General features: G+C 43.8%; 1 protein-coding gene across 2 annotated transcripts in view; it reads right to left on the reverse strand.

Annotated features, from left to right (window-relative positions):
• Positions 1 to 27,212, reverse strand: part of PRKCB (protein kinase C beta) — a 382,718-nt gene that overhangs the window by 82,925 nt on the left and 272,581 nt on the right. For both annotated transcript variants that reach the window (XM_025370488.1, XM_025370487.1), the window contains exons 8-9: positions 24,652 to 24,748; positions 13,944 to 14,090 (exon numbers count right to left, since the gene is read on the reverse strand). In XM_025370488.1, coding sequence (XP_025226273.1) covers positions 13,944 to 14,090; positions 24,652 to 24,748 — 244 coding nt within the window. The remainder of the gene's footprint in view (positions 1 to 13,943; positions 14,091 to 24,651; positions 24,749 to 27,212) is intronic.

A 27,212-nucleotide genomic window follows, 5' to 3' on the forward strand; every position in this document is an offset into this window, starting at 1 on the left:
CCTTCTACAAGAGGACTTGATTTATCGCTGTGATATTTTTCCCAAAGAATCAGGCACCATTTTAAAGAAAACACAGGACCCAGCGACGTGGCTCACACTCGTAATCCCACTGCTTTGGGAGGCTGAGGCAGGAGGATTGCTGGTGGCCAGAAGTTTAAGACCAGCTCGGTCTACATAATGAGATCCCGTCTCTAGAAGAAAACAAAAATGAGCCAGGCATGGCGGCATGCACTTGGAATCCCAGCTAGTAGGGAGGCTGAGGCAGGAGGATCGCTTGAGTCCAGGAGTTGGAGGCTGCAGTGAGCTAAGGTCATGCCACTGCACTCCAGCCTAGGCAACAAAACCAGATGCTGTCTCTAAAACATTAAAATAAAAGGCCGGGCACAGTGGCTCATGCCTATAATTCCAGCACTTTGGGAGGCCAAGGCAGATGGATCATTTGAGGTCAGGAGTTTAAGACTAGCCTGGCCAACATGGTGAAATCCCATCTCTACTAAAAATACAAAAAAAAAAATATAGCCCGGCATGGTGGTGTGTGCCCATAATCCCAGCTACTAGGGAAACTGAGGAATGAGAATTACTTGAACCCAGGAGGCTGAGGTTGCAGTGAGCCAAGATTGTGCCACTGCACTCCAGCCTGGGCGACAGAGTGAGATTCCATCTCAAAAATAAATAAATAAATAAAATGAAAAAGAATACACATTTAAAGGAAACTCCTACTTTGGCTTGCATGCCAGACACGCCCGTCGTTTTCTTCTTTCTCATAGGAAAACTGCCCACAGCCTATTTTCTTTTCTTGCCATCCTTCCTGATGGATGGTTGGAAAAGTAACCCCTCCCCCTGGTCACAGCAAACTGGATCCTAGGGATCCCTGAACCACACTGACCCATCAGTTTTTCTTTCCTGGGATTTTAGATTCTTAGGACATTCTAGATGTGAGAATTAGACATGGAGACTTAAGAAGCATCATCAACGCTGAGAGAGGCGGTACTGACGCGTATCTGCAGAAAGATGTCATCGAGAAGCAGGGATGGCAGGCTGGGGGCCCCCCTATAACCCCCAGATGGAGCCATGGTTATCAGACTGCTGGAAGCTCTCTCATTCAGGTGGCACTTCTTGCCTCTGGGTGTCTTGAGATACACAGAAACAAGCCACGTCTTCTCAGCAAATACCCACTTTACTCACTCTGGCTTGACAATCTACTTGCAGCAGATGGAAGGTTGTAAAACTTAAATTCCTGATATTTCATTTTCCTTGGTATAATTAATTTTCTTGCGAAAAACGAACGCTTATCTTGTCTTGTAACGTACTACCTTCTGAGAATTGAAGGCAGAGGCTGCAGAAGAGCAGTTAAGTCACTTCATTGAGGAGAGACCTGGAAAATTCGGGATGGTGGAAAAAGGACCTCACAAGGATCTGGGAAGATGAGTTGGCAAAAAAAAAAAAAAAACCACACACACACACACACACACACACACACACACACACACACACACATGCTGCAATCAGAATTGCATATGAAAGAAGGAAAGGTTGAAGGCTTGGTGGGGGCAGGGAAGTGACATAATTGCGATAGAACCAAAGAGAGGGCAGGAATCCAAGATCAGACAGCAAATGTCAAAAAGGTCCTCTGGAAAAGGATTAAGAAAACAGGTAGCAAACACTTTGAGCTATCTGTGAACCATGTGATAAAGAAACTCACCATATGGTGCAGGAAGATAGCAAAGCAGGCTGAAGTACAGGGAAGTGCTTTTGTCTGTAGGATTATATAACCACATCTAATGTATGTATGTATATGTCTGTGTGTGAATACATACCACTAATGAGATTAAAATTAGTAGAGACTCCCACACCAGAAGCTCAGACTTTAGAGAAGGCCTTTGTTCCTGGCATGAACTAAGCTGCCTTTTAATCTCCTCAGGCAATTTCTTCCTGTTAAAATTTGATGCCGCGCTTGGCTCCAGACGACCATGCTGTGAGGCCAGGCACGGTGGCTCATGCCTGTAATCCCAGCCCTTCGGGAGGCCGAGGCAGGCGGATCACTTGAGGCCAGGAGTTCGAGACCAGCCTGGCCAACATGGTGAAATCCTGTCTCTACTAAAAATGTAAAAATTACTTGTGTGTGGTGGTGAGCATTTGTAATCCCAGCCACTCGGGAGGCTGAGGCAGGAGAATTGCTTGAACCTAGGAGGTGCAGTGACCCGAGATCGCCCCACTGCACTCCAGCCTGGGCGACAGAGCAAGACTCTGTCTTAAAAAAAAAAAAAAAAAAAAAAAAAAAAAAAAAAAAGAAAGACTCTGCGGTCTGGGGCCTGGAACTCTGGAATGTTCTCTTATGCTCACAGAGCATGGTAGTTAAGCACCCTGGCCTTCGGGGAGACAAGTTTGGAGGCTGTGGAGGGAGGCGCTATTGAGATGCTGGAGCTGGAAAATAGGGCCGACTTCTCCATCAAATCCCACCAGGCACAGTGCTCAGGGCCCATGCTGTTTTCAGGGTTCATAATGCACTTTAATTTTTTTTTAAATCGCAAGAAAAACAGTGAACTTAGGTGGAAGTACATGTTTTAATATGTAACATTAATATATTTGTCTTCATATCAATGCAGTCATGAGATATCATTTTTTGCTTTTTTTTTTTTCATGGAAGAAAGAGAAACCCACAAACGTCATTATGCAGTTTTGTAAACATTTAAGAGACAGGGTCTCCCTCTGCTGTCCAGGCTGGAGTGCCATGGTGTAATCATAGCCCACTTTAGCCTCGAACTCCTGGGCTCAACCAATCGTCCTGCCTCAGCCACCAGAGTAGCTAGGACTATAGCTATGTCCCACTGTGTCTGGCTTTTTTTTCTCTTTGAGACGGAGTCTTGTTCTGTCACCCAGGCTGCAGTGCAGTGGCATGATCTCGACTCACTGCAATCTCTGCCTCCCAGGTTCACGCCATTCTCCTGCCTCAGCCTCCTGAGTGCCACCATGCCTGGCTAATTTTTTTTTCTTGTATTTTTAGTAGAGATAGGGTTTCACTATGTTAGCCAGGCTGGTCTTGAACTTCTGACCTCATGATCCACCCACCTCAGCCTCCCAAAGTGCTGGGATTACAGGTGGGACCCACCGTACCCAGCTGTGTCTGGCTAATTTTTAAACACATTTTTAGAGATGGGGTCTTGCTATGTTGCTCAGGCTGGGCTGGTCTTGAGCTCCTGAGCTCAATCAATCCTCCAGGCTTGGCTTCTAGAGGCTCTGGGATTATAGCCGTGAGCCACCACACCTGGCCTCATTAGGAAGCTCTTTTAATTGTTTTGTAACTGCTATTTCAAAAAAGACAAAAAGAGAGAAAGGCAAGGAAGGAAGAAAGAAAGGAAAAAAGGAAGAGGAAAGACGAGTGGTTTGGACTGGGCACGGTGGTTCACTCCTATAATCCCAGCACTTTAAGAGAGCAAGGCATGAGGATTCCCTGAGCACAGAAGTTGGAGACTAGCCTGGGCAACAAAGTGGGACCCTGTCTCTATAAAATAAAAAATAAAAAAATAAAAAAATTAGCTGGGTGTGGTGGCCTGTGCCTGTAGTCCCAGCTACTTGGGAGGCTGAGATGGGAGGATTGCTTGAGCCTGGGAGGTTGAAGCTGCAGTGAACCATGATCATGTCACTGCACTCCAGCCTGGGTGACAGAGTGAGACTCTGTCAAAAAAAAAAAAAAAAATCTTAAACTAGTGGTTTGGGAAGATGTGTGGACCCCAAAGTGGAGAAGAGATGGCAAGAGGCAACTGATATCACAAAACCAGCTTTCAAGGTCCTGCCTCCTTCCAGCTGTGTGACCTGGGAGAAGTCACTTAACCTTTCTGCCTTACAATTTCTATATAATAGAGTGATTATCAGTAACTACCTTGCAGGATTATGGTGAGAATTAATATGATATAATGCATGCAAATCCGTGGCAAGTTCCTTGTCAATGAGCATGAGCTCCAAAACATTGGAGATAACAGGCAAGGGGTGAGTGGAATTGGAATGGGTGCAGCTGGGCAGTAGAGTTGGTAAGGGTTAGGAAAATGGAGGTTGAAGGTTGAAAAGGAACCAGCTAAGGAGTCACTGCACTCAATAGAGATGCTTCCAAGACTTGGGGAATCCCAAAAGGCTGAAGCCTGTGGAGGAGGTCAGAAAGGCAGAGGCTGGAGGAGTGAAAGCCATTCTCATGGACCCTCTTTGGAATCCCTGCGGATGACTCACAGTTCCAATGAGCACATGGCATATGTGTTATTTACACATGGCATAGGTGGCCAATAAGCACAGAGCGATGAGGAAGAACAGAAAACTCAGAGCCCTCCATCACTAGGAGCATGTGGTTTGTCTAATGGCAGCAGCTTACACTGAAAGTAAGGGATGCAATTTTTGTTTTGTTTTGTTTTTTGTTTTTGTAGAGATGGGGTCTCCCTATGTTGCTCCATCTCCTTTTCAAGTGATCCTCCTGCCTTAGCCTCCCACAGCACTGAGATTAAAGGTGTGAGCCACTGCCCCTGGCCGCAAACTCTGCTTAGCATTTAGAGGGAAAGATGAGGAAATAAGAGGGAAAAATGACTAACCTCCTAGAATATGTTTGTGACATTCCAGGTAATCACTGTTAAAACTAGGAAATTACATGGTAAGTATCAAGCAATCAAGATCCCAAAATCAGCTGGTCATAGTGTTCATGCCTGTAATCCCAGCACTTTGGGAGGCTGAGGCAGGCAGATCACTTGAGCCAAGGAGTTCGTGGCTGCAGTGAGCTACGATTGCACCACTGCACTCCAGCCTGGGTGACAGAGTGAGACCCTCTCTCTAGGAAAAAAAAAAAAAAAAAGAGCCCCAAATCATACACATCTAAATCAAAGCTGATCTGTTTAATGCCATTTACTAGCTGTGTGACTTTAGCAAGTTATTTCAACTTTCTGCATCTCACTCTCCTTATCTGTAAAATGGGGACAACAGTAGCTGCATCACAGAGTAAGTGTGAGCTCATGAATACATACTAAGCACTTACAACAGAGCCTGGCATGTAGTAAGGACCCAAAAATATTAGGTGTCATCATCTTCGTCGTCACCATCACTACCACTAGAATATAAGTTTCATGAGGGGCAGGCAGATATATTTGTTTGTTTTGTTCACAGACATTGCCTCTGTACCTACAAGGGTACCTGGCATATAGTAGATGCTCAATAAATACTTCTTGAATGAATGAATCCTTAGTTGTGCCTTTCAGTGGGAAGTTACTGTAAAGGTGATGACTTCTCCCCAGAATAACGTATGAATTCCAATCTTATTTCCAGTTCTCTTCCCCTCATGTCTGCCCTACTCCCCTGAGCAAGCCAGGATGCCTCATGCTCAGATCTGGAGAGGTATGAGTTATGACACTGCTGATAACCTGGGAGACAGATGCTTCTGAAAGTTGCTAAGGGGAGTAGACATAATACAAAAGGATAAGGAAGGAGTGGGTAGGGAAGAAATGAAGGTAGCAAATCTCCAAAGAGTAGCTTTGCTGTCTGGATATATTTAGTGAGAAAAGGAGGGTGGAGGGAGGTCAAGATCACAGGAAAGATTTTTAAGGATACTGGGAGTGTTGAGCATATTCCTTATTTGAAGGAAAGGATATGGAGGAGGGGGATGAACAGAGACTTTTTGTAACTTCCAGATATGCACACCAATTATAACAAAAGACTTCACATTCTTAGAAATACCATGGTAATCGAGCTGCCAAATCACCTCAATCTTACATTGTGTGAGTGTAGGATTTTATGACAGTTTTTCACCAAATGTGGTTCAGGTACTAGTACAAGGACAAAATTACTCTTCTTTTAATATATTCTCCTAAAACACATTAAAATAAATATATAACTGGTATATCAAACACATTACAATAAATCTATAACTGGTATATCAAACTTGTGATTTCACATATATTATTGCTTAGGGCAATGTTAAGAAGAAGAAAAGGAAGTGAAGTTAAAGTCACTTTAAAGAAAAATATGATCGCATAAAGGAGGCATGTAATGGCAAAGAAAAACCCACAACAGGTGCATAAATGACTAATATTTGGGAAACTTGGCCAAGACTATAGTCAACTCTGTTGTACAGTCTGAATTTTGAGCTACAAAAGTTGATGCCAGCATCTTGGAGAGTGTCACACAAATGCCAAGTTTCTAGGGGTACCCTAGTGGAAGCAGCCACCACCAGACCTTCCACAGCCTCCTTAATGATACACCCAGGCATTTAATGTCATTGGTTCAGTATCTTGGGATTATTTTAGGACAGTCAAACACTAGATGGGGAAGTTTAATGGTTCTGTCTCTCACCTCTCTGCTTCTGATTTTAGATCATCTTAGATGCATAGACAGCAAGAGAACTGGATGAGATTTTTAAAAAAGAAAAAATGTGATACCTGGGCACCTCGTTTCTATAGACACTTCACTTTTTCTTTGTAATTTCATAAGCTGCTGACTTCTTCCTACTTATCCCTGGCTCGTGCTAGGCTTCAAGAAAGTTACCACTAACACCTGGGGTGCTCCATGATTCGAACACAAAGAAATGCCACAGAGAAGAGGCACGTGAAGTTTTTTGTGTGTGGAGTGTGATACACTGGGAGCTCTAAAGGGAAAGGTCAGAAGGTCTTTTGTGTGTCACCATGAAAAATTCCATCCAGGGCTGAAAAGTAGGGAGCGCAGCTGAGAACACATGTCATCCACCCAAATTTTTCTCCCGGCCTCCTTTGCACCGAAGTGTGGCCACGTGGCTACATTTTCTCCAATAGAGAATAGGCAGAAGTGATTGGTGCTACTTCCCAAACTGAGACTTTTAAGAAGCAGCTTGTGCCTCCTCCACCCTCTGACTGCAGAGAAAACAAAGCTCTAGGGATTAATGGAGCCATATAGGACGGAAGGTACCTTGTCCCTTAATCACCATATGGAGAGAGTGGGTGGGGCCAGGCGCGCCTGTCTTAAACTTCTTAAACTTAGAAGTTTAATGAAAATTAAACTTCTATTGTGTCTGAGCCAGTATATATTTGGGGGTCTATTTGTTACAGCAGATGAATCTACCCTAATAAAAGGAGTTTAGGTGCCCTGTCAGCCACACAGATTAACCAAGCCTATGTTTTGTGGGTGGGGGCCAGGAAGAAGGAGACATTCTGAGATTTTCATTTACTATTTCCCCTGTTTGTATAGTTAACTTAACTCGTCCTTTAGCTATAGCTCGAGCCACTTTTTCACGGAAGTCTTCTCTGGCTTCAACTAGGGCAAATCCCATTCCCACAGGTGCCCAGGGAACACACCAAACATCACAGTTGCTTTCATGCCCGTGTGATTTTTTTAATGAATGTTTATACCTCCACTGCATTTTAAAAGCTATGCATTTTTCAAAACTCATAGAACGATACACTTAAGATAGCTGCATTTCAGTATATGTAATTTTACCTTTAAAATAATCATTGCAAATATTGAATTCTGGTTAAATGGTACACATGCTGAATGTAAAGTGCACTTGCAGTTACCTGCAAATGTAAAGGGTACGGATGTCTGCAACTCGCTTTAAAATGCATTAAAAAAGGGTTGATGGATGGATAGACAGATGGATACATGATAAAGCAAATACAGTCAGATGTTACTTGTGGAATCCAGGTGGTGGGTGTTATGGATGTTCATTATGCAATTATTTCAACTTTTCCAGTTTTTAAATTTTCACAATGAAATGTTGAAAAAAAAGTTTAATAAAAGGAGGGACCATGAGTATATTACATAAAAGGAATTGGTCTATATACATTTTATGTTGCCAATCATAATGTTCCATAATTTGCTTTTATTTTTATTTGATATTATGTTACAAAAATCTTTCTATGATGACAGATAGATGATTGATTGATTGATTGATGATAGGTAGATGATAGATAATAAAATAGATGATAGGTAGATAGATTATAGATGATAGATGACAAGTAGATAGATAACAAGTAGATAGATGATAGGTAGATAGATGATAGATTAGATAGACTGATAGATTAGATAGATAGATAGATGATAGATAGATAGATAGATAGATAGATAGATAGATAGATAGACAGACAGATGCGTGTGCATGAGAGAGGGAAAGAGAAAGAGAGGAGAGAGTCACTTCATTTTCTTGTATTTATTATGAATATACCATTTGGGCTATTTCCATTTTCCAGTAAATACCATTTTTACATAGCTCTTCTGTGCTATTACGTTTGAGCTTCTTTATAGTTGTAGATCTATGTCCACCATAGCACACCAGCTGCCTCCCCCAGCCCCTTTCTATCCCCCTGACGCCATCTCAACTCACATACATTAGCTCAGTTCCATCTGTAGGCAAGAGTCACGGGTGTGAGAGAACAAGAAAACTTCCATTCAAACTTTCCTGCATACTATTTTTTAAAAACGTGTATCATACAAATCATTACCACGAGCACATATGAAGTCTCCGAAGACACACAGTATTAGCATTCATTAAATATTTAATGCACGTTTATTAAGGCAGCACATTAGGGTTAGAGGAATCATATCTATAATATAAAGAGTTGTCCTTGTGCTGTGTATATGCTTGATCAAGTATTTGCTGTATTTACTTTTTAAGGTAAGCTTGTATCATCAATCTGGATGGTACAGATCTGCCCAATTTATATATGTGCAGCATAGTTTTGACTCCAGCAATCATTCAAGGTTGAATTCTTGAAAGATGCTGGCAAAACTCAAGTTAAAGTTTCAAGGCATTATAAAAACAGAGAGGTAAGGATAAAATTCTGAGCACTATTAAGCAATAAATTAAAAACTACCTATTGGGTACTATGCTCACTACCTGGGTACAATATAACCACGTAACAAACCTGCACATGTACCCTCTGTATCTGAAATGAAAGTTGAGAAATAAAATAATTTTTAAATGTGAATGATACACTTGAATGCTCTGTATTAAAAGTCCTAGAAGGCATCTACCTCCGAGTAAGCCAGCCATGCCAACAGGCCCCGCTTTGGTATGATAGCCCTTCCAGGTAAACACTTTTGCCCGTTCAAAAAAACAAACTCTCCAGTTTTCTTCTTTTGGAAGATTTTGAAACGAGCTTACATATTTGAAATTCAATGCCCTTCACCTTTGCTTCCTGCCTTGTTCCATTTTTACAGGTCTTACCAAAGGCTTGTGCCATTCCCTAGTCACCCCACAAATGATTAGTGCGGTTGTTGTTGTTGTTGTCGTTGTTTGAGACAAGTGTCTTGCTCTGTCACCCAGGCTGGAGTGCAGTGGCACGATATCGGCTCACTGCAACCTCCGCCTCCTGGATTCAAGTGATTCTCCTGCCTCAGCCTCCTGAGTAGCTGGGAATACAGGTGCCCGCCACCATGCCCAGCTGATTTTTGTATTTTTAGTAGGGATGGGATTTCACCATATGGGCCAGGCTGGCCTTGAACTCCTGACTTTGATCTGCTTACCTCGGCCTCCCAAAGTGCTGGGACAGGTGTGAGCCACCGCTCATGGCCATTAGTGTTTAAAAACATATTTTGTTTTGTTTTGTTTTTCCTGGGTTAAGGGAGGTGGAAACAGATTACCCCAAAGCCTGATCTCTTTCATCTTCAGAAGGGGAAGAGTAAATCACTGCAGCGGTGTTCTTCTGTTTATGGAGATTGATCTATATACCTAACCAGACTGCAAAATGTCCAAAGTTGGAATTCAAATACAAAACCTGCATTAATTTACAACCCTGGTTGGCAATACAAGAGTTGCAAAGGATTACTCTGTTTTAAAGGATCACAGACGTGTTTGTTATTCTACTTTGCTTTCATGACATACTGTTGTTTTCATCTATGATTTATTTGATGCTACATCTCCAGTCTGGAACAGAGCTCTCAATGATTATAACAGTTTCCATGGAGACATATGATCTATTCTCTCATTGCTCCCCAGTGATCCATTCTCCCACAACTCCACCCACTATCCCCCAACCCCCATCCTTCCCATGGGATCCTCCAGAACTTCCAATCCTCCATCAAACATCCTCTCATCTGTTTTGTTAAGTGATCAAAAACAGGCACAGTACACAAACTTTTGAGTTAACAAGGACAAGAATAAAAATGTTAGATTACCTCAGGGGGACTGGAAAGACACAAATTAACACAATAAAAGTGTTCACATAGGGAGAGTAGCAGCAGTGAGTGGTCACAGAAGGATATGAACTTGGGTAGGAGCAGGACTTCTCAGTGTTTATCCTTTTAATATAATCTTAATGATGAACCATGTGAATGCATTGCTTATTAAGAATATCATGGCCAAACGCAGTGGCTCACGCCTGTAATCCCAGCCCTTTGGGAGGCCAAGACAGGTGGATCACCTGAGGTTGGGAGTTCAAGACCAGCCTGACCAACATGGAGAAACCCTGTCTCTACTAAGAGTGGAAAATTAACTGGGTGTGGTGGCACATGCCTGTAATCCCAGCTACTCAAAAAGACTGAGGCAGGAGAATCACTTGAACCCGGGAGGGGGAGGTTTCAGTGAGCCGAGATTGTGCCATTGCACTCCAGCCTGGGCAACAAGAGAGAAACGCCGTCTCAAAAAAAAAAAAACAAAACACACACATATATATATATTTTATATATATGTGTGTGTGTGTGTGTGTATATGATTTAAGACAGGTGCAGGGGCTCACACCTGTAATCCTAGCACTTTTGGAGGCCATGGCAGGAGGACTGCTTGAGCTAATAAGTACTTGAACAGCCTGGGAAACATAGTGAGATCACGTCTCTACAAAAAAAATACAAAAATTAGGCCAGGCGCGGTGGCTCATGTTGGTAATTCCAGCACTTTAGGAGGCTGAGGCGAACGGATCACATGAGGTCAGGAGTTCGAGACCAGCCTAGTCAACATGGTGAAACCCTGTCTCTACTAAAAACTACAAAAATTAGCCAAGCACAAGGCTGAGGCAGGAGAATCACTTGAACCAGGGAGGTAGAGGTTGCAGTGAGCCGAGACGGCGCCATTGCACTCCAGCCTGGGCAACAGAGTGAGACTCTGACTCAAAAACACAAAAACAAAAACAAAAACAAAAATTAGCCAGGCGTGGTGGTGCATGCCTGTAGTTCCAGTTATTCAGGGGACTGAGGCAGGAGGACTGCTTGAGTCCAGCATGTCGAGGCTGCAGTGAACCGTAATACACCACTATATTCCAGCCTGGACAACAGAGTGAGACTCTGTCTGAAAAAGAAAAAAAAAAAAAAAGTGCTCATTTAATTTTTAAAAACTCAGCTTATTAGAACCTCTTCTTTATTTAGGCCACTTTCTTCCCCATCATCAGAGAGACTGCTCCATGTTTGAAATCTAAATGCCTCAATTCTTCCTAACATTTTACGTATCTTGACCTCATCCATTATTTTTTCATCCCTAGACTTCTAAACTCCCTTTTTCCCACCCAGGTGATGACTCTCTTTATGCTAGACGTCTTCCCCAACCCAATCTAGATACCATTTTCATTCATGTATTCAACACATTTTTCCTGAGCACTTGGTACAGCCTCTGTGGATCTGCAGTGGACATCTCTCTTCCCAGAATCCTTAACTCTCTTTCTTCCATAATCTAGCTCACTGATTCTACTAATCTCACCCTTAGCTCAAATCCACCATCTCCTTCTCCATCTCTACCCCAGGGATGCTCAGAGTTGCTGGTAAAAACCATACAACGTTGTGGACCACTGCCAACTGCCTATTCCCAACCTTAGGGACTGGATGGGCCATCTTACTGGCTGCCCTTACTCTCTATTCCCATCCCATGCTGAGGTTCTTCAGACTTTGAGCCATCATTTCAGATCACTTAGTCCATCTCAGCGGATACCCTTGCCACCCACAGACAGAGAATCCATGCATTCAGTCTAGGCACTGAATGAATTCCATCCCTAGGCTCTGAGAACACAATGGCAACCAGGACAGAGACGATCCCTATTCTTGTAGAGCTTAGACCTTAGAAAGGGAAGAGAGAAAAATCAACGAGGACACAAGAAAAGCATCACTCAGTAATGGGTGCTATGAGAGAGTTAAATATAACGGACAGTGAATGAGAAGCAACTTTGAGTGGGTAGTTGGGGAAGATTTTTCAGAAGAGGTGGTGTCTAAGTTGAGATGTGAATTGCAGAAAGGAGCCGGCCATGCAAACAGCAAAGTGAGCAGAATCACAAAGCCTCTAATGGGGAAAGGAGCTTTGTGTGTTTCAGTGACCCAAGAGCTGATGTTGTGGCCAGAGCACAGTGGGTGATGGGGAGGAGGAAAAGAAGAAAAGAAGTCACACAGAGAACAAGGGCCAGATGATAAAGGGTGATACAAGCTAAGGATGTAACACAGAATTTCTTCTAATTGGATGGAAAGTCATTGGAGGGTCTTAAGCAGGGGAGCTCCTTGACTTAATGTAAGCTTTAAAAAATTATTAGGGCTGTGAAGTAGAAAGTATATTAATTATAGGCAACAAGATTGGGATTGGGATTAACCATAGGCAAGAAGATTGGGATTAACTATAGGTAACAAGATTAATTATAGGCAACAAGACTGGGATTGGGATTAATCATAGGTAACAAGATTGGGACCGGGATTAATCATAGGTAACAAGACTGGGATTGGGATTAATTATAGGTAAGAAGATTGGGATTGGGATCAATTATAGGCAAGAAGATTGGGATTGGGATTAATCATGGGCAAGAAGATTGGGATTGGGATTAATTATAGGCAACAAGATTGGGACTGGGATTAATCATAGGTAACAAGATTTGGATTGGGATTAATTACAGGTAAGAAGATTTGGATTGGGATTAATTATAGGCAAGGAAGATTGGGATTGGGATTAATTATAGGCAACAAGATTGGGATTGGGATTAATGACAGGTAACAAGATTGGGATTGAGAAGCCACTGAGGAGTTTCTGTACTTATCCAGGTGATATTAATGGTTTGGACTAGGGTGGTATTAGAGAGATGAAGAGAAGTTAGTGAATACATGATATACTTTGAAGGAACTGTCAGCGTTCGCAAGTGCATTGTACATGGTTGCGGGGGGCAGTGGGTAGGGATGGTGGGAATACAGCAAAGGGGGAAACTCAGGGATAACTCCCAGGTTTTTGGCTTACGCTACATAGATGGAAAATAAATTTATATTTTTTGCACACCTGAGTTCATGGTATGAGATTTATACTAGACATCTTCATGGCACGCAAAGGGACTAAAAACCCCAAAACAACACTAAACGAGTCAGAAATACTTATAACACAATCTCAACTTCAGTAAAACAGCATCTCGCCGTATCTATAAAAGCATCCAGAACCACTCTACGAGTCCCAGGGTCACCGTTCCACTGTGCTACTGTTAGAAAGGAACCATTTCCGTTCTCGGCTGTCAGAGTGATCTTTTCCAAAAGGCAAATCCGATCGTATCACTGCTCTGCTTAAAAACGTTCAGTGGCTCCCCGCTGCAATGTGAAGGAAACCCAAACTCCTCACCGTAGCTTGTAAGATTTGCATCCTTGGGTCCTGCTTATCTCTGCAACATCAAATCCTATACCTCCTTCTACTAGCAACATTTTGCCCCAACACCTTCTGATGGTTCCTAGGATGCACCCAGCCTGTCCCCACCTTGGAACTTTTGCACTTGCTCTCTTCTGAGAACACTTTTTCCTAGCTCTTTGAAAGTACAGCTAGTTCTTTCTTATCCTCCAGGTCTCAGCGTATGTGTCACCTCCTCAGACTGTCTGAACGGGTCCCTTTTTTGTTTGTGAGAGAGCACTCCATTCATTTCCTTCATGGTATTCATTACAAAGTGTAGTGTGGGTCTATTTACTTCTTACTCTCTCTCCCACTAGGACGTCCGTCCCATAGGAACAGCAAATGTGCCTGCCTTGTTAGATGTTCCTTCTAGAGCAGGTGGAGTCACCAAATCATACCATACCTTGCCAAAGCTGCCTTTCCCCAGCACCATTAGGAAGTTAAAATCAGTCAGTTTCATCCGGTCTCTGTTGCCATTGTTGTCAAATTTGGAGACAGTATTGGTCGTCTTTTCTTCCGGGACTTTGGTTCCCTGACTGATCTTGGCCCTCTGCAAAAAGGAAGCAGACAGAAAACATGCTCAGGGTTTGAGGATGATCTTGTAGGAAGACACAGGCACACAGTGGGAAGCTGTGGTTCCTGCAGCTCCGGCACCCTGTCCCCGTGGAAAGCATGGCCGTGCATCAGTCCACAAGCCTGAAACCTGTCGGACATCCTTTGCACTTCCATCTTTCTTTGATCTCTCATGTCTCAACCGTAACCAGGAACTGTCATTTCTTCCCTCCCAGCTGTCTCTAGAATTCATCTACTTCTTTCCATCTCAACCACCACTACCTGCCATCATCTCTCACCTGCACAAGGCACACTGCTTTCCTTTACACTGGGCTTCACACACGACCACAGTGAGTCCCTCACCCAACCAAGTCCCCTCTTGCTTAAAATGCCGCAGTGGCATCCCATTATTTTCACGATAAAGATTGAGGTGCTTTCATGGACTTATATGTTCAGGCCCTACCTGGCTTTCCAACTCCATCATTGCTAGGGTGCTTCTTCCCTACAATGTAGCTTCACTCTCCTTTCACTCCCCTGGATGTCCCAGGCCCCTCCAACCACAGGGCCTTTGCATCCGCTGCTGCTACTGTGGTACAAATGGCTATTCTCTCCCCTTCAACAACCCAGCTAGGGGTTCACATCTTCATGTCCTCAGGGAAGCACTCATCCATTCTGTCTGTACTAGCTTCTCCTCTGATTTTCTTCATCCACTTCTCTTCCCATTAATACTGGAGGATAACTGCCTGTCCACTTGTTTCCTTCCAATAAACTGGAGACTGTCTTGCGGACACGGAATATTTCTCATTCTCTGTGGTTTTCCTGACAACTAGTATACTTCCCAGCTAAATATTTGTTGCATAAATAGATGAATAAGGGCCATGTGTGTCCTCAGTGCAATGGGAGAGGGACTCCTTGCCATGAGCGGAGGAATGGGGCTCAGAGTGGCAGCAGGTGCTTTGGAATGAGACAAGAACCAGAAGCCATGAGCGGGAGACCTGCAGCTGCCAGGACTTCGTTACTGGATTCACTTCTAGCAGAGAGAAAACTGTGGAGTTAAAAGCTCATGTGTGACTGGGCACAGTGGTTCACACCTGTAATTCCAACAATTTTTGAGGCTGAGACAGAAAATTCAATTAAGGATAGAGGTTTGAGAACAGCCTGGGCAACATAGCAAGACCCTGTCTCTACAAAAATAAGAGAAAATAAGAAAGTTAGCCACGCATGGTGGTGTGCACCTGTCATCCCAGCTACCTGGGAGGCCAAGGTGGGAGGATAGCTTTAGCCCAGGAGTTAGAGGCTGCAGTGAGCTGTAATAACACCACTGCCCTCCAGCCTGGGTGAGAGAGTGAGATCCCATCTCTCTCTCACTCAAAAAAAAAAAAAGCCTCGTGGTAGAATTCTCTGACATGAATCAGCTGTGTGGTCCAGAACACATCAGTTAAGTCATAACACTCCTCTGCCCAATATATATACCTTCCCACTATTCTCAAAGTAAAAACCAAAGACCACAGATGACTGAGTCCCTCTGGACTCCCTCTGATTTCAGTCTCCTTTCTACTTCCACACTGGCCTCCTCGCTGCTCTCTGAATGCACCAAACACGCTCTTACCCCAAGGCCTTTGCACCTGCTGTTCCCTCTGCTCAGAGCACTCTTTCCCCGGAACTCTCTCACCTCTGATAAGAGGGCTCTTCCCTGAACACCCTACATAAAATTACTCTCAGCAATCTCCATCTACCTCACTTACTTGCTTTTCTCTAAAACACTTGTCACCATCTTACAAACCATATATTTACTTGTTTCCCAATTTATCGTCTTTCTCCTTATACCAGAATGTAAGCTCCCCGAGAGCAAGGATTTTGTCTGTTCTGCTTTCCACTGTTTTCCTGGTACCTAGAGGAGTGTGGCACAGAGAAGGCACTTAATTGCATTTGGTGATTGAAGCTTCCTAAACATTCATCACCTTTTCAAGACAATGGAGATAATGACATGAAATGATGTATCACAGAGTTCTTAGTATCATTCCTGGCACACAACAGATGCTCAGTGAATGGTATCTATTATTATTGTTGCATTATTTGGTTGTTTTGAAGATAAAGAGGCAACATAAATCTTTCCAAAGTGTTGAATATCAGGGAAGATTCATTCATTCATTCAAAAAACATTTATTAAGGCTGGATGTGGTGGCTGATGCCTGTAATCCCAAAGCTTTGGAAGGCTGAGGCAGGACTGCTTGAGACTGGGAGTTCAAGACCAGCCTGGGCAACACAGCCAGACCCCATCTCAAAAAAAAAGTTTAATTAGCTGGGCATGGTCACAGTGGGCCTGTAGTGCCAGCTACTTGGGAAGTTTAAGGCAGGAGAATCCCTTAAGCCCAGGAGTTGGAACCTGCAGTAAGCTATGATCACTATATTGCACTCCAGCCTGGGCAACAGAGCAAGACCCTGTCACAAACAAACCAACAAACAAACCAAAAATTCTTATTGAGTACCTGCTACATGATAGGTGCTGCTCTAGGTGCTGAGGATACATCAGAGGGCAAAAAGGATGCAGATACTCTCAAAAAAAGTGCATTCTAGCTGGGATTGGGTCCTCCATACTGTGTCCAAAAGGTATGTTGGGGTTGCTGAGGCAGATAAACTGGTATTGGCAGCAGGAACGGCATTTATGGAACAGAGGGGAAGACACATTCAAAGAATGAAATATCTGGCTGGAGCATGAAGTGCAAGGCAGATATGACACAGGAGGCAGACAAAGGGTTGAAAGGACCTTAAGAAATTCAGGCTGACTGTAAGCATGACAGGCAGCCTTTGAAAGGTTTGAAGCAGGGCTATGGTATGACCTTAAAAAATTTAAAAGGTCACCCTGAGTGGAGAGAGGAGACCCCCAGCCTGTGGGCTAGGGGATCACTAGGAAGTCACTGCATTATTAAGGAGAGAAATGATGAGCCGGACATGGTGGTGTGTGCCTGTAGCCCCAGCTACTCGGGAGGCTGAGGTGGGAGGATCAGCCCAGGAGTTGGAACCCAGGAGTCGGAGGTTGCAGTGCGCCATGATCGCACCACTGCACTCCAGCCTTAGTGATAAAGGGAGACCCTGTCTTAAAAAAAAAAAAAAGAATGATGGACTCATTTGTCTGCCGTGTAGATGGAACAAAGTGGACCTGTTTGGGAGACAGACTGACCCCGGCTGGGTAGCACATTGGGCAAGGGAGAAGGGAGATTGGAGATAAAGGACAGCTCCAGCTTCTGTTCTGGCCAACTGGCAGGATGCTGGTTCTTTCCACTGAGATGAGAAGAAGCGGAAGAGGAGCAAGTTTGGAAGTGTGGGGAAGAGGGTGGGCAGAGATGACCGGTGTGATTTCAGACATGTTGAGATCCCCTCTTCCCCACAGCAGCTTAAAACTGCAAGGTTTATTTCCCCCTCATGGGATGCATATTCCACTGTTACCACTTAGGAACCATGGCTAACAAAGCATCCACCATGTTTCTCTTTACTCATGTTTTGAAAATCGAGCTGGGTACCACGTAGTGCACCAGTCTCACGTGCACGGCTCTGCGGATTTTGACAAATGCGCACACCCATGTAACCCAAACCCCAAACAAGACGCGGAACATTTCCATCACCCTCCAAAAGTTCCCAGTCGACCCCCCTCCCACTAAGGCGATCTCTGTTCCGGTTTCTATCCCATAGGTCAGTTCTGTCTGTTCTTTATTCAGCTGAATGGCATCGTAGAGTGTGTACTCTTGTGCCTGGCTTCTTTCGCTCATCAAAATGTTCTTGAAATGCATCCATGTTTTTGCATAAATCGGTAATTTGTCTCTTTGTATTGCTGAATGGCACTCATTGTTGATGTTTATCCCGTCTCCTGTGTACGGGCATTTGAGTTGTTTCCCCTTTCGGCCTACTAACAACGCTGCTGTGAACATACTTGGTCAGTTTACTTTGCAGTAAGATATGTTGAGGTTTAACCCACGTGTAAATACCCAGTAAGCGGTTGTATACGTGGGTTTGGGGCTTGAGCAAAGATATCTGAACTGGAGACAGATTTGGGGTACAGAGGCAGTGAGGGGGTAGTTAAAACTACAAGGTTATCTTATTTGCAATGGAGACTGCAAACTAAAGAACCAGCGTAGGACAGAAGCTGTCTCACCTTTCTTGGGCTATGTCCTCACACCCTCCTAAATCATCACCCCCAAGCTGGCCTGACCCAAACACATTCCCTCCTCCCCTCCCTGCTCCACCCCCCCATCACCTTATCACCGTGTGCCCCGCCTTCTTTGAATCCTGGCTCAGGACCCATTGGATTCACACACTCCATTCTCCAGACTGTGAAGATCCAAGTCCTGCCTGTCCCAGTCCTCAGATCCCATCCTGGGAACTTTCCCATCCACCTGCAGGTCCCAGCACACACTCCCCATGAAGTGTGAGCACAGACCTCAAACTTCCTGATTTCTTCATTTGACTTTGATTAGCAAAACAGATAAGGACTTTTTTTGGTGGGGGGTGGGGTGGGGTGGGGTTGATTTTTTCCTTGTCCTTCAAGGAGCAGCTAACAGTCTCATCCTTCAGTGCTAGAAGCTCCCTTCTCTCCTCTGAATCGGGGGCTGGCAGCCCTCTTTCCTCCCTCCCTCCCAGCTTGCTTTTATAACGGTTCCCATGGGCATGTTAATTTAACTTCTAGAATCTAGATCAGAAGACTAATAACCCTGGAAAAAAAAAGAAGTCTAATAACCCTGTTGATCTGGTCTGCACAGCGTTTGTTGTCATTTTAATATTTAATTAGTTGCCAACTGTTGAAAATTTGGAGATACGAAAACCCAGATCCCCAGCTTCTTTTGAAGAAGGGGATCTGCTAACACTGGGTGATGCCAAGCTCTTTCGCCTTCTTGTTTGCCTGGCTCCTGAAAACACCTGCGTTTGTGGCCCCTACACAGTGAGCCTTCAGAGGACAGGAGCCCTGTCCTTTTTCCTTCGAAATATCCCGTTGTTCCAAGGGGACAATGCCCAGGACACACTGTATCAAAGAGCGAACATTTTAAAATTCAGGCACAAATTAAACTCATCCTTTTTCTTGCTGGGTAGGATGTGCTTGAAGAAACAGGAATACGCTAATGGTTGCCTTTTCATGTCTGCAATTTAAAGCCCTAGAACTCAACACTAAGAGAGAAAGCAAATAGCATTTCTGAGCAAAGAGCCAAGTCACCTTCCAGACAGCAAGAGGGGACAGTGGAGAAGCCCCAGCAGCCAGGCTCTGGGCTCCACTCCCGATGATGAATGTCTGTCCTGGCTAAAACTGCAGATTCCTCTGTCACTCCACCCCTACAAGGAACTACTACAGGCACTCCCAGCTACCCAGCAGTGGGGCAAGGACCTCTGTAGGCTAGGAGTCCCTGTAGATTCTCCCTAACCTCCAAGCAGCCCTTCCAAAGCCCAGAAAGAGGATGTTCTGAGCTTTATTTATCCCAAAGGGGGAGCCGATAATTATAACAACCACCATGATGCTAGCATCTAACATCTGGATGTGTATGACGTGTGAGACACTCTGCTAAATGCATTACCTCATTCAATCCTCACATAACCTCATGAAGTAAGAAGTGCTATAATTCCCCATTTTACAGGTAGGGAATCAGAAGCTCAGAGAGACAAAGCAACTTGCTTATAGCCACTCAGCAAGGAGGTGGCAGAATTGGGATCCAATTCTAGGCAGTCATGCCATCACACTTAACCGTTAGGCCACATTGCACAGATACAATCACTGGTGTTCTTCCAAGACACCACCAGCATGCTACTTTCTACACCTGGGGCTGCTAACAGCAAACACCTGCGATTGTTTGCCTGCAGCTTATTTTCTGGTTGTAGGAGCAGGCACGGCGCACAGGGCACATTGAAAGTGCTGGTGGGTGGATTTCCCTGGGAGCAGCCCTTAGCCTGCAATGGAAGGAGAGCCAATGGATAACCCCTCAGCTTCCTGTCCCTTGATTGGGAAATTCTGAGGCATGCATTCTGCACTGACTAGAGAGTTCTCCAGCAGGGTTAAACCCTAGCTGCCCACAGCAGTAGCCTGCTTGATAATACTTTCCTGGCTTCCCACCTTTTCTGGCAATGCTGCTTTATTAACTTATGGTGCTTCCAGGATCACCTCCCAAATAAAGTACTTGCACTTGAATCCTTATAGTCTGTTTCTGGGGAAAACTCAAACCCGGGACAACCAGCGGCTCTGGGACCTTGAAAAGTTACTTAAACCTCTGTGAGCTTCAGTTTCTTCATTTGTAAAAGTAAAATGGCGTGATAACAGTACCTACCATTCTAGGTTGTTGTAAGGATTAAATTACTGGAGTTAATATTTGCAAAGCACTTAGAATCCTAAAAGGCACACAGTAAGCACTTTGTTAAATAAATACATTTTAAGACTCTGAGAAATCCTACTGTGTGCCATCCAAAACAGAATCTTCTCTTCCCAAGCCCATGGTCGACTGAAAGCCCCCTAACCAAACAGAGCCAGCTCTGACGTTCTGAAGTATACCACGTGTGGCAACTACACCAAGCTCACACTACCATGAAATTCTATTACCCCAATTCTAGCAGCTCGATTTTACTGTCACTCAGAATTCCTCCAGATAAGAGGCTTGAAAATAATTTCTGAGTCATTCCGGGTGCTAATTGGTTATCGCCCAGGGATTACATTTCTCACGTTCAAGGTCAACTGAAATTCCTCTGTAAGCCTGAGAACAATTTTCAGTCTGTTGGAAACATTTTTTTTAATCAACAACTATAGTATGGAGCGATTATAATTCAGGCATAAACAAGCTTTTGCAGGCTCTTGCTAGAAATAAAGGGACACAATTTGTTGCATGCGGACAAAACAGTCCCCTATTCCAAGCCAATTACCGGCCCAGACAAATGCACTGTTTGCGTAGAAAATCTTTTCCTTGGTGTTCTGAAATGTCACCCCGGCTGCCCCAGGACAGAAGAAATCATTTTGTAAAACTGAGACTTCACTGTATACAAGAAAATACTGGCCTTGTGTTTTTCACCCTTAATAGTACATTTCTGTAACAGCAGCAAATGGATACTTCACCGGCAAGTTGGGGGAAAGAGATGGAAAGTGTTCTCCGGAAGGACGGCCTTCCTGTCTTAATTTTTATCAAACAGCATCCAGTTTTTAGTTCTACTTGGAGGGAAGATGCTTTTATCAGTTCACTTGGGCTTGAGTCCAAAACTTTGGGAACAAGTCTCTGTTATCGAGGTCACTGGAGAATGACTGACAAGCTCAAGGCCAATGTGTCCGTTCTACTTGTTTCCAGGAAGGGAGGACCCCACTGGCTCAGAACTATCACTATCTTCCAGCATGTAGGGAAGGCACAGGTTCAAGACAAGGAATTTGGGAATACAAGTTATTTCTTTTTTTAATTTTTATTTTTAAAAAATATATATTTTTTAAATACTGAGGCAGAGTCACTATGTTGCCCAGGCTGGTCTCGAACTCCTGGGCTCAAGCAACCCTCCTGCCTCGGCCTCCCAAAGTGCTGGGATTACAGGAGTGAGCCACCATGCCTGGCCCCTAAGCACTATTTCTATCAAGTTAAGGGAAAAACAAACTTGGTAGAAAGTTTGTTTCTTTCAACAAACTTGTCCTTTATCTTGCTGTGTTCGATGTGCCTTCAGAAACAAGAATACACTCACTAATGGTTGCCTTTTCATGTCTGCAATATAGAGCCCTAGAATTCAAAGCCGCCTAACCAAACAGAGGCAACCAACCCTAACGTACTGAAATACACCACGTGTGGTAACTGGGCTCTCAGGATAAATGCTAAAATCCTTGGGATATCACGCCTGTAATCCCAGCACTTTGGGAGGCTGAGGCGGGCGGATCACAAGGTTAGCAAATTGAGACCATCCTGGCTAACACGGTGAAACCCCATCACTACTAAAAATACAAAAAATTAGCCAGGCGTGGCAGCGGGCACCTGTAGTCGCAGCTACTCAGGAGGCTGAGGCAGGAGAATGGCATGAACCCAGGAAGCGGAGCTTGCAGTGAGCCGAGATCAGGCCACTGCACTCCAGCCTGGGTGACAGAGCAAGACTCCATCTCCAAAAAAAAGAAAAATCCTTGGGATAAATGCTCTCGGGATAAATGCTAAAATCCTTTGGATAAATACTCTTGGGATAAATGCTCTTGGGATAAATGCTAAAATCCTTGTCAAAGCCAGCACAGCCCTGCATACTCTGACCCACACCTACTTCCCCAGCCTTGGACTCTCTTTGGCTTTCTCTGCTCTACCCAGGCTGGTCTTCTTTCAGTCTCACACGGTTGCTATATAACCCCCAACCACAGGGCCTCTGCACATGCTGTTTGCAGAATAGAATACATTTTCCCCTCTTTTTACGTGGTAAACTTCCATTGCTGTTTCCTCCCGGACACCTCCCCATCCTCTCAAACTACATGACATTTCTTTTGTACATGTTCTCAAGGTACCTGATCTCTCTTTCACAGGACTTTACATGGTCTTTACACATTTTTTTATTTGCTTGTGTCATTATTTGACGAATAACAACAATAAAAATCCATTTCATTTTAGCTATGCTATTATACACATTTTTGGGGAGTTAGTAGGCCATCATGGCTTATCTAGAATTGATCATCTCCCACCAGACTCAGTGTATTGAGTTTGTGGGAACAAAATAATGTGTTTTCCCTCAGGAAACCACTAAAATCACTCAATGCACATATAATGTAAGCATTCAAACCTATCTTCCCCCAAACATTTTATTTGTAAAGCAGGGATGTGTCCTATACACCTATGCACCTCTTACGTAGCTGAAAATGGTGTTTATTTGTCCCCATAGAAGGAAAGGGGTTTATCTCAGGTAGAAGTAGAGCCAGCAATGTAACTCAAGGTCACAGCCAAGGGCTTTCCATTTGATAAAACTATTCTCTGGGAAGATCTACCCCCAGGGTATTTCATGAAGTCATTAGCACAATCAATTCCATTTGTTAACTATATAGCACCATTCTGCCAATAGAGCCAATCCAGATTCCATCCATCAGCAAGCCTAGTTGACTCAGCCTCCAAAATATATCACCTCTCTGTCTACTCTTTTTTTTTTTTTTTTTTTTTTTTGAGACCAAGTCTCGCTCCGTTACCCAGGCTGCAGTGAGCCAAGATCGTGCCACTGCACTGCAGCCTGGGCAACAGAGCATTACTGATCGTGCAGTGACGCGATCTTGGCTCACTGCCGCCTCTGCCACCCAGAGCAATTCTTGTGCCTCAGCCTCCCAAGTAGCTGGTATTAAAGGCATGCACCACCACGCCCGGCTAATTTTTTTGTGTTTTTAGTAGAGATGGGGTTTAACCATATTGGCCAGGCTGGTCTCGAATTCCTGACCTCAAATGATCTGCTTGCCTTGGCTTCCCAAAGTGCTGGGATTACAGGCGTGAGCCACCACGCCTGGCCCTCTGTCTACTTATTTCATTCACCGTGACTACCATTCCAGTCCAAGTCACCATCAAAATGGTAGGCAGTGAATAAGCACTTTTGAAGAAATGTCTAAGTCTGATGCAGACAGGGAAGCAGGAATAACTTCATAAGGCAAGGGCATTTAATTGGGGTCTTGAAGGATTAATCAGAGTTTTCTAGAAGATGAAACAACCTTGCAAAGACTCAGAGTCGTGAAAAGTCTTGGTAGGAACCATGCCATAAACAGGAAAATCAGCACAGCAGCAAACCTAACTGGTTTCCATTGATGAAAGAAAGGAGATGAAGAAAGGAGAGAGAGAGAGAGAAGATAGAGGAAGAGAGAGAGAAAGAAAGGGGAGAAAGAAAGAAAGAAAGAAAGAAAGAAAGAAAGAAAGAAAGAAAGAAAGAAAGAAAGAAAGAAAGAAAGAAAGAAAGAAAGAAAGAAAGGAAGGAAGGAAGGAAGGAAGGAAGGAAGGAAGGAAGGAAGGAAGGAAGGAAGGAAGGAGGAAGGAAGGAAGGAAAGAAAAGAAAGAAGGAAGGGAGGAAGGAAGGAAGGGAGGGAGGGAGGAAGGGAGGGAGGGAAAAGAAAAGAAGAGAGGGAGAGAGGAAGGGAGGAAGGGAGGGAGGAAGGAATGAAGGAAAGAAGGAAGGGAGGAAAGGAAGGAAGGAGGAAAGGAAGAAGGAAGGAGAGAGAAAAAAACAAAGAAAGGAAGGACAGAGAGAGAAAGAAAATAAAAAATGAGAGGGAAAGAGAAAGAGAGAGGCAGGAAGGCAGGAAGGAAGGAAGGAAAAAAGTAAGAAAAGAGAGAGAGAAAGCAAGCAAGAAAGCAAGAACGAGCAAGAGAAAGAAAGCAAGAAAGAAAGGGAGAAAGGGAGAAAGTAAGAAAGAAAGAAAAGAGAGAGGGAGGAAGAAGGAAGGAAGGAAAGAAGGAATGAAGGAAGGAGAGAAGGAAGGAAGGAAAGAAGGAAGGAAGGAAGGAAGGGAGGGAGGGGAAAATAAAAAAGAAAGAATAAGAGAGAAAGAAAGAGGAGAGAGAAGAAGGAAGGAAGGAAAAAATAAAGAGAAAAAACAAAGAAGAGAGAAAGAAAAGAAACCTCACCTCAAATTTCTGCCGCAGTTCTTCGTTGCCTTCGCTTCCTTCTGGTGGCACAGGCACATTGAAGTACTCGCCTTCCTCCTGGCTCAGTAACTTAAACCTGAAGGGAGACAAGGGGGCAGGACAAATTTCATGACTCTATTTGATATTATTTTATTGATCAGGATATGAAAAGGAGGCCTATATAAAACTCTACTTCAAAAAATACATGTTGAGGGTTTTTTGGCTTGTTTTGGTTTGTTTTTCGGTATGTTGGATGGGGGCAGTGTGTGTGGTACACTACCAGGTACACTATACATTTTTGTAACTCTTCCATGAACAGCAGAAAAAAAATGTATATCATGTGTACACAGGAGGGAAAGTTCTCACTCCCTACACACACTTATACAGTTTTCTTAGTTATATCGTTAAATCACTGTATATTTTTACCTACTTTTTGTCCATTAAGTAGTTTCTTAGTCTGAAAGAATGCTATGAAGACCCCTCATTGTAAATTTCTTGTTGATATTGTTGTCGTTGCTTTTAGAGATAGGGTCTCACTCTCTCACCCAGACTGAAGTGTAATAGTGCAATCATAGCTCACTGAAGCCTCAAGCTCCTGGGTTCAAGCGATCCTCCTGCCTCAGCTTCCTGAGTAGCTGGGGACTATAGGCTTGTGCCACTATGCCTAGCTAATTTAAAAAAAAAATTTTTTTTTTTTTGGTAGAGATGGGAGCTGGCTATGTTTCCCAGGCTAGTCTTGAACTCCTGACCTCAAGTGATCTTCTCATCCTATCCTCCGAAATTGCAGGGATTACAGATATGGGCTGTCTGTAATCCCAGCTGCAAACCCCACTGCCTGGCTTTAAATATATTCTTGTCATGGTCTTCCAGCATTTCTACCTTTCACCTTACATAGGCTGCCACCTTGCCATCCTGGCACTCAACTGCATTTAGGTGACCATGGACTTAACTTCATGGTGCTATTTTCTCTGCAGAAGTTTGCCCAGAGTGTGCTGTAGTCAGTCTCTTGGGAAACGGCATCCCTTAGTGGTTAAGTGCACAAGCCCTGGAGTCAAACCATGTCTGGATGCAAATCTCATCTCATAACCTTAGACAGGCTGGTTAGCCTCTCTGGGCCTCTGTGTTTCTCATCTATAAATTGGAATACAAATTCCTTTTTCATAGAATTCTTGTGAAATTGAAAGATAATGATGCATGTAAAATGATAAGCACAGCAGCATTTGGCATTCAGCAAGTGTTCAATTAGTGGCATCATCATGATTATTATTACTGTGACTAATGTCATTATTATTATTTTAGAGACAGGGTCTTGTTCTGTCACCAAGGCTGGAGTGCAGCGGCACAATCACAGCTCACTGCAGCCTTGACCTTCTGGGCTCAAACAGTCCTCCTGCCTCAGCTTTCAACCAGCTGAGACTAAAGGCAAATGCCACCACACCTGGCTGTTTCTGTTTTTGTTTTTTTCTTTTTTTTTTTTTTTTTTTGGCAGAGATAGGGTCTTGCTATGTTGCTCAGGCCAGTCTTGAACTCCTGGGCTCAAGCAATCCTCCTGCCTCAGCATCCCAAGAAGCTGAGATTATAGGCACACGCCACCATGCCCAGCTACTACTAATATTATAATAATAAACATGGGGGCTTCAGTTTGTTTCTTGGCCACAAATATTTTTCCAGCTAGTAAGAGGATGAGATGAGTGTGAGGAACGAAAAGGGACATTCTAAAAGCACTTGAATCAGTGGGAAAGAAAAAAGACCCCAGAACTGCTCGCTCTCAAAGATCATTCCTAACCAAAGTTTCAAATTTTCATCACAATGTTTTCTCTCCATTCACGAATCTTCTTAGGCAGCTTCCAAAAATGGGCTAGGTGATTCAAAGCAGACAAGACAATTTGAGCCTCTACGCCTCCACATTTAATATTCCAAATTTTCTTCCAAATTTCCACGGAAATTACCAAAAGAAATACAAACACAAGAGAGCATCTGTATCTTTGCTGGAAATCGAGAAGGGTGCTATCCACACAGCAGGGACTTCCAGGGATTCCTACAAATTAAAGTAATAGAAAGAAAACAGAGCTATGTTGGGTAAATTTTAACTTTATCCATTCAGATGCTACCTTTGTGGATTTTGCTAGACTTGTGTATCAGTGTTGAAATATCTGTTTTGCTTTTTTTAATAATAAATTTAATTTTAAAGGACACTTTTTATTTCTTCCTTAGGAGGAAATCCAAAATCACTTGTTACAAATAGAAAATAATTGTTAGCCGGGCGCGGTGGCTCACGCCTGTAATCCCAGCACTTTGGGAGGCCGAGGCGGGCGGATCACAAGGTCAGGAGATCGAGACCACGGTGAAACCCCGTCTCTACTAAAAATACAAAAAATTAGCCGGGCGCGGTGGCGGGCGCCTGTAGTCCCAGCTACTCAGGAGGCTGAGGCAGGAGAATGGCGTGAACCCGGGAGGCGGAGCTTGCAGTGAGCCGAGATCGCGCCACTGCACTCCAGCCTGGGCGACAGCGCGAGACTCCATCTCAAAAAAAAAAAAAAAAAAAAAAAAAAAAAAAAAAA

The sequence above is a fragment of the Theropithecus gelada genome, chromosome 20 (genome assembly GCF_003255815.1).
Source record: "Theropithecus gelada isolate Dixy chromosome 20, Tgel_1.0, whole genome shotgun sequence".
Taxonomy (NCBI): domain Eukaryota; kingdom Metazoa; phylum Chordata; class Mammalia; order Primates; family Cercopithecidae; genus Theropithecus; species Theropithecus gelada.